General features: G+C 34.2%; 1 protein-coding gene across 1 annotated transcript; it reads right to left on the bottom strand.

Moving 5' to 3' along the window:
• Positions 1-451: 451 nt before the first annotated feature.
• LOC139847117 (protein PECTIC ARABINOGALACTAN SYNTHESIS-RELATED) lies at positions 452-6,094 on the bottom strand. Its single transcript, XM_071836727.1, has 11 exons — positions 5,746-6,094; positions 5,489-5,539; positions 5,300-5,390; positions 4,198-4,274; positions 3,993-4,081; positions 3,628-3,747; positions 3,045-3,161; positions 2,819-2,962; positions 2,143-2,266; positions 1,814-2,005; positions 452-1,273 (listed from the first exon to the last, which is right to left on the bottom strand). Exons 1-11 carry the CDS (start codon positions 6,043-6,045, stop codon positions 914-916), a joined length of 1,665 nt encoding a protein of 554 aa, XP_071692828.1. The 5' UTR covers positions 6,046-6,094; the 3' UTR covers positions 452-913.
• Positions 6,095-8,374: the final 2,280 nt, after the last annotated feature.

Raw genomic sequence — 8,374 nt, 5'->3', positions numbered from 1 at the left:
ATTGTTATCCAACACGTTTTGTTTAAAGAAGTCAAGCTAATGGCAAGCTACATAATTTGGTTGTACGACTAGAAGGGTTGGTAGTTAGAGGGATTGTCAGGTAATGCAATAACATTTCATTCGACTAGAAGGTATAGAGGAGTACAAGCACCACATTAACTATCTTTTTTCTTCCTAATACTAATACTAATGGGTAAATAGTACATACTTCTATTGAGATGAATGTGACAAATATTATAGGCCACAAGATTTGATATAATAAAACATTGGAACTACTTTCATGGAACAACAATATTAAAAACAAATAGCAAAGTCAAGATACAGCAATTACAGGTGATTGATCTTTTAAGCTATCATATATTTGTTTTACCTATTATAGACATATAACAAGTTCGAGCATAATACATATCAACAAGTTTAATGAAAAAATCAAAAGGACACTGTATTTTACAATAACGAGTAAATTTGAACGAATACACTAGGCATGGTGGCTCTTTTTTGCTTGCATAATTCGTCCAAAATTGTTTGTGTTGCAAAAACTAGCATCTTAACATTCTTACAAAAACGGTGTATATTTAATATATAATTCGCGAAGAATGTCCAAATAAAAAGGTGCAACAACACATTTCTCAAATAAAAGATGACTTTAAGGCTAATCTCTTTTTTTACATTTCCCTATCTTAATTTACACCAACATCACTAATCCACAATTATGGAGCTGGAAACATAATAAGAATAACACAATTTATCTATTTTGCCTGCCATTAGCATCTCCATATGTCTACCAACCATTCTTATCCTTGTTCTATCATATATTATCTCTTTTCATTCAGGTTGTCGTTAAGAACTTGAAGATGAACGAATACCCAATAAAGATCATAATCTTACCTTTAAAAGAAACCCGACAATCAAATCAAGCTTTGCACATGCAAGGTGTTAAAGGGTTCTCCCAAATGTCATAGTTGGGGAACGTTGCCTCTGGAAGCCCAGTGCGGGTCTGATGGGTCATGACAACATCTTCAACAAAGGTGGCCCAGCCCATGTAGGGATCACCTAAAGATTTGGAAAGCAGGCCTTTGTCAGGTTTTATGGATTTTTGTCGGTGACCCATGTACCGTCTTGCACCGATAATTAGTTTCGCAAAGTTGCCCCCATGGGTCATCACAAATACATCTGATTTCAAGCACACTAAGAAATCTAAAGCAGCCAAGCTTGTGACGTGTTTTCTAAAACCGTCTAATTCATCTTTTGTTGTTAATTCCTCCTTTGTTACCTGTTACAAACCCTCATAACAATCAGACGTACTGAAAAAAAAAAAAAAAAAATTAACCTAATGATTTTCAAATGGTCATGCATTGTTTTATAATCAAAGTGGCAAATTAAACCCTTTTCTTATGAATGAGTCAAATTGTGTTATGTTTTCTCTCTAACCGTCAAATGGGTAGAATAAAAAACTAAATTAAGAGCGAAATGGATCAAAGATGTTTAGAGTTACACAAATTGCATTTCGAAAGCATACAGTGTGTGAAATCGATACATTCAAGAAGCTAAACTATTACTATTGAAGTATAATTTATGCAAAAATATTACTCTTTAAGCACTTTAATTACTTTATATAACTTTCTATAAGGGCAAACAAAGTTTGGACTAATAGTGTTTCAGGGTCAACCCAACCAGATGTAACCCTTTATCACTAGCATAGCATAGTACGCATATGACCCGTTACCCAACATGCCAACCCCACCCAGTTTACCACCTAAAGTCTTAAAATTGAACAAAGCTGTCAGTTAAAAGATTGAAAAGATGTCCATACAAGATTAGGAAACATGTTCCTAAGTGGAGCCATACGGTTTTGTCCACCGTAGACCTGACCAGAAGCTACATATATTTGAGTTTCTTTCGGGTAACCCATGGCCCGGAGCATCACTGCCACTTCCCCAGGCTCGAGAGGACATCGTCCTTCTTTCCTTTTTTGTAGGGCAAGTGGCCATAAATGTGAACCATCCTACATCACAAACATCTTCTGTTACACTTCGTTTTAATTTCTACTTTCAGTATGATAACATCATAACAATAAACGTAGAATTACCAGAAATTTATACAATCGTATTCTAATTACAAATATTTACAGTTACACCTTACCTTAAAGCGCCTAGGCCATTCTTTTAACCTGTACAATCCCATCAAAGCTTTCTCTGCCCTTGTCCCCACAAAGTCACAAAATGATAGTCCTACCATCCCTTTCTCAAATCTAAGATGAAGAGCCCTGTTGAAGTTCATATTATTTTAAGTTGTTAACAGTTGGAAATAACAATGCACACAATTTCAATCACACCAACTTCAATCATGGATCCTAAAAGTGGCAAGACCGAGTTGGTGACAGGTTGAAACAGGAAAACTTTATTGTACGGCTTGAAACAGACCGGTTGACCCACTAACACTCTTTTGACCATGTTTTATTGTTGATAAAATAAGAGTGCCATAATTAGGATTACAGAAACAATACACTATTTAACACAACAATAATCTACACTATCCATTAAAAATAAATTTTGAGCGACTTCTAACACATTTGATCAATCTGGATAGCTTATTTGCGTGTCTTGCAGTTTTGCCATTCTGGCTGAAATGTATTCATCCACATTTGTTGTACTTAACTGTTTTTACGAGTTATAATATTTACCAGCTCCTTTGTGACCCTTTTAACCAGAAAGAAGCATGTTTGAAATAAAACAGAAATTGGATTGACCCATACACAAGTAATGACGTAAATGGGTTGAAACCACTACCTCTAGTGGAACCACTTAAGAACACTTACATAAAAGGATTTGGACTGCCGGTGCGATTTTTCATCCTTGCTACAAGCTGATTAGCCATTTCATCAATCTCAGGAAGAAACTTGAGTGCATGATAGTTAACTCTGCACCTGAGCCTGTTTATTTCTTGAGGGACATTATCATAGCTAGACAAGAACAAACACATATAAGGTTAAGAATAAACAAATGAACTACAATTCATGAATAATGAAATTCCCTACTACATACCCAAGTCGATCTACAAACGGCTTCAAGGCCATTATCTTTTTCTCTTTGATCCGGGGCAAGACATTGTCAATATAGAATTGTGCGGGTGCATATTTGGGAATGTTCTTCACTGTCCGTCTATCATGCAATAAAACATGATTTGCTTATCAAACCGAATTAGATACACATTAACCTCGCTGTGTCTATAGGTGGCGAATTGGGCAATGGGCCCACTTCAAAATATATACTCGTATTATTTTTTTGTACGCATTGCCAAAGAACATCTTTTGCCAAAACATTTATGTGTTTTTAAAAACCACTAGTACATCATAAATGATCGCAAGAATTGTATTATATAAATATTGACGATTTTGAAAATGGTATCAAATGTTGGAAATTTATCCATTAAGAATACACTTGGGGAACTTTTGATACCTCTGACCAATTTCCTTTTCAATTTGTTAGTTAACCCATTGAAGATAAAATATACCTGATTTGACCATTTACAAGAAAAAATGGGTAGATACTTCAATTTATAGAGTTTAAACACAATCAGAATCCTATAGCAAGTGCAAGTGAAAGAGCTTGCGGTAAGAGAAAGAACCTTATGCTTGTAAACAGCTCTGACTTATCAGTAAACCATGATGGAATGTCACGCACAATCTGCACATCATCCTTCAAGTAGTCGATGAAATGATCCACATCAAATATGTCCTCAAATTTTCTGAAAACAAAAATATACATAAATAAATAAATAAAAATATATGAAACAAGAAAAGGTTAAAAAATTTGGAGTGTTGATACATAAACAGATGAGTATGACACATGTTGATGTTAAATAAACAAACATTATAAATGTATTCAACCTTGCTTAAAAAAAACCTACGCATATTAACATTGATTATGGTTGCTTGTCAAATGTTTATTATACCCATACTCATCATAAAGTTTCTAGTAAAGATAACTCACGTTTGGTCCTTCCAGATCTGGTCTTGTTTTAACACTGGCAGAATAAGAGTGGCATTCATGATTTTGGCGACAGCAACAGCGTTACATATCTACATGAAAAGACAGATGATTGTACTGTAACAGTCAGCATCTGAAAAGACAGGTATATGTAACATATGCAATTGATAGGCTTTAAACTGACGAGTTTAAAAGAATAAAAGCATACAGCAATTCTTTGCTGATTTAGCCCGCCCTCAGCATGAATAAAAATGTATCCATTTGTTTCATTTGCTTCAGGAAGATCTGCACAGAATCAAGAAGCGAATATCATATGAACAATGATCACTAAGAATGTCATACAAATCTTATGGATTAGAGTTACACTACATCAAGAAATATGGGAACGCTGAAACTAAGTGAACTACAAATGCTTCCTAGTCCAAATACCTGTCATGAGAATCACCCACTTAATTTCAACTAATTATGTATGTAATGGGCCACGATATTTAAAAATTCTCATTTTTGGTAATGGAGCAACTAAATGTACTGTGTAAACCCATTCGTATATATATATCAAGAAATATATGTGTGAATGTAAGTCATCTTTGAAATTGTATATGCAACTATGTATAAGAAGTTCATTGCGAAGAGTCATTTGGCATTCACATACACATTTCCAGAATTCAATTTATATGGGATTCCAAGAATAATAATGCATAGCTGATCCCTAAGAAATTGACAATTTACTAAATTAAATATTGATGAAGTCGCATGACACTTTATTGCAAAAGTTAAAGTCCAGTGTAAAGATTATTCTCGCTGAGCTTAATGACTGTGCAACAATTAAAGAGAGACTAGATATAAATGACGAACATATCATGAACATATCAACTGGCCAAATTCAGACAACCATAAGAATTTTTTTCACAAGTGTTTCTAATTGATCCGTTGGCATAGATCTAAACACCTCTACTATTTATACAAATGTAGTAAGAAAAGTTCTTATATACATCAATCAAAAAGTATCATCATACTTCGGGAGCAAAATGAAGAAAAAAAAAGATAACCATATCTACCAATTGCAGTTATGTTAACCATTGGTTATGTATGTTAAATTTATGGCCATCTACATGCCTACCTATACTTGACTTTAATTTATTCTTAATTTCTCTGCTTCGACTCATATGCGCTTTCTATCAATCATAGATCTATATTCTTGTTCCTTATCCACTTCAACTACAGATCTATATACTTGAAGTGATTTATATATTCTATACCTCAATTCTCATTTCACTTTCCACATAAGATTTCGATACTGAATGTTTTACCTGAGATTGCACCAATGCGTCTTTCAGCGCATGACTTCCAAGAAGTAGTAGCCGATAAAGGATTCTCCCACAACGACGGGGCCTCCTTAACCTAATTGCAACAAAAAATCAAACACAACTTCAAATTCCAAATGATCACGATCGCATACAGTATAACATTAACAACGAATACAGTTTGGTATAACTTACACGTGGACAACGCAACGTAATGCCATCTTTCGTGCACAGATATGGTGCATTCTACGAACAATTACAATTAAGTAACATCAGTACAAATGAAATCCCTAAATCTATACAAAGTAATCAGATTCGTAACTTAAACTAAAGTATAATAATGTGCTACATATACTGTGTGTAAGTCTATAACAATTACATTACATTTAATTAAGAACTATAGGCTAATTAATTATCAGGATCGATTAAAATTAAAAATTATAATTACTTACTAGATGACTAATGACCGAATAAACGGAATAGATTCCAGCAAATGCGAGGATAATGATACCAATAAGCAAGATCTTGAAGTTGTAGGGATAAACCCTAGCAGTGTCATCTAATAACTGAAAATGATTAGAGAAGAATGAACGAAACCGATCTCTAGGGTAACGATCTCGGCCGCCGTCATCATCGTCGTTATAATGAGGGGTATGGTTTTCAGATGAGAGTGGTGAAGTGACGTCATCACGTTTTCTAGGTGACGGTGTTGCTCTGCCGCCGATCGAGCTAGAGTGACGGAGCTCCGCCATGGCTCGTTTCGGACTATAGGCCAGTTTACCTTCTTTTCTTCTTTTTAGTTTACTCGCAACTTGACGAGCGTGAACTCTACTGCTTTAGCAACTGTATACGTTTTGCTATTTTTAGAAATATACTCCATTAGCCCTTCCTTTTTTGTTGAGCTTACATTTTGGTTACATGAGTTTGGATATATTTACGTTGTGATATTCACTTAATGTAAAGTGATTTTATAAAAAAAAAAAAATGTGGTCAAAATGTTTACAAGTATATAAGGATTTGTGCTTTTGAAGCTTAGTTAATTACGTTTTACCTTATTAAAGTTGTGATAATGCCTTTATCTGCGCAACAACTAAGGGTAAGTTTGTGTGTTACTCAATTATATGATTCGATCTTGCTAACTTATAACTATGACTGGAAATTGGGCAACATGCAATACCCGTGTAAAGTGTTTTTTTATAAAAAAAATTTGTGGTCAAAATGTTTACAAGTATATAAGGATTTGTGCTTTTGAAGCTTAATTAATTACGTTTTACCTTACCAAACTTGTGATAATACCTTTATCTGCGCAACAACCAAGGGTAAGTTTGTGTGTTACTCAATTATATGATTCGATCTTGCTAACTTATAACTATGACTCGAAATTGGACCACATGCAATACCCGTGTAAAGTTTAATGTCATGCGCTCTAGGTCGTGCACATCACATTAAACCGGAGGACTAAATGATACGCGTTTCGCAAATGGCGCTTGTGCGTATTATGCACATTTATTTCAGTAAATCTCGCGTATAATAAAGGGCGCGCCGCATAGCTTTGCTTGCCGCGCACGGAAACAATCTTAAACGATCTTATCCTTAATTAAATCATAGTCCTTTGCTAACTATAATCTCGTTATTTTATGGTTATTATTCGGGAAGGATCTAGAACGAAATAAAGGATATCTAGGGTTAGAGCTTCACTATAAACTTAACTCTAATCTCATTCATTCATACAAGAACGTTTTCTGTATAACTCGACTCTTGATTGCATTCAGGATACTAGCTTATGGTAACAGGTATGTTCTCCGAACATAAACCCTATGCAACCACCCTAGTGGCCATTATTGCAGCAACTGCCATCAATGGTGGACTGGTTTTAAACACCCTTTCGTAGATCATCATCTCAATGAGGGTTATTCACGGTAAACCAGACCAGAGATTAAAACCACATTGTCCTTAAACCCTCACACTTAGAACTCAACATGAATCATGTCTTAGCAACAAATTTATATTCGATCACTTGCACTTGAACCCGAACTCGAACTTGTGAACTATCTGTTATTAAATTGTGAGTTTCATAGTCCCTTTTTAAATGTTGTACATTATGAGATGAGAATCATGCTTGTTTTATGTTTGACATTATGGACACAAGTACTTCAACTATATTCTATCGAGTGTCGGTTACATAGTTTATTAAATATCGATTCAAGTATCGTTAATTACTGTTTGATGTAAACGCGAATAATGTGAAGAGAACTATTTGGGTCTCACACCCCACATGTACTTCGATCCTCTAGCACTTTAGACTATGAGTGACTACTTTGTTTTACAAGTACTTTATTGGTTAATTTTGATATCGGGAACTCAGATATGGAATGTTTTGTTTATGCTTGAAATCTCATGTCCATTTACTTTACATGTTATATTGAACATATGAACTCACCAAAATTATGTCGACATTTTAAGCATGCATTTATCAGGTTCTTAGTCCACGCTTCTGATCATTTTGGATTAGAAGTCGAGCATGGTTGCATCGTACATGTCATCAAGTCTTCTCATGTTGAACAATTATTTACGCTACTCGCTTACATTCATTTCGCTTTTGTATTAAAATACATTGTTGCAAATCGGATTTGGTCTTTTGTAATATGTTGCATTGAATTGTAAAATGAATGCACTTTTATTAGGCCACTTGCTATGGTACAACTCTTTTACTATCATTTTCCCTGCAACACCAGCGCCACATCAGCACAAACCCTTTAACATTTTCTTTCACATTCCTTTCACTAAATACTCACTATCATACACTCCATTTCAAACTTTAACCAATTTAAAATTATTATTTAAATACAATAAATAAATACAAATAACATTTTATTAAATAAAATAAAAACATTACATTATTAAAAATTAAAAACATTACATAATTAAAAAATAAAAGACAATACATAAATAAAAAAACACAATAAATAACGGTAATTGTTTCGAACAATATAATCATCCGGGAGTGTCCAAATGTGTTCGATCAAATTGTTGCAAAGGATATGATGCGCTCTTTTATCTCGCATCTCTGGATCCACTCGA

The sequence above is a fragment of the Rutidosis leptorrhynchoides genome, chromosome 5 (assembly GCF_046630445.1).
Source record: "Rutidosis leptorrhynchoides isolate AG116_Rl617_1_P2 chromosome 5, CSIRO_AGI_Rlap_v1, whole genome shotgun sequence".
Lineage (NCBI taxonomy): Eukaryota > Viridiplantae > Streptophyta > Magnoliopsida > Asterales > Asteraceae > Rutidosis > Rutidosis leptorrhynchoides.
The sequence above is the reverse complement of the archived record's forward strand: the minus strand, read 5'-3'. Positions and strand labels throughout refer to the sequence as shown.

What these genes read in the sequence shown, in the direction of transcription:
- LOC139847117 (XM_071836727.1), bottom strand. Translation starts at nt 6,045, where the DNA reads ATGGCGGAGCTCCGTCACTCTAGCTCGATCGGCGGCAGAGCAACACCG. An exon ending in ATTCGGTCATTAGTCATCTA is followed by an intron (nt 5,540 to 5,745) that starts GTAAGTAATTAT and finishes AATTGTTCGTAG; the next exon opens with AATGCACCATATCTGTGCAC. An exon ending in GGAACATGTTTCCTAATCTT is followed by an intron (nt 1,274 to 1,813) that starts GTATGGACATCT and finishes GGTTTGTAACAG; the next exon opens with GTAACAAAGGAGGAATTAAC.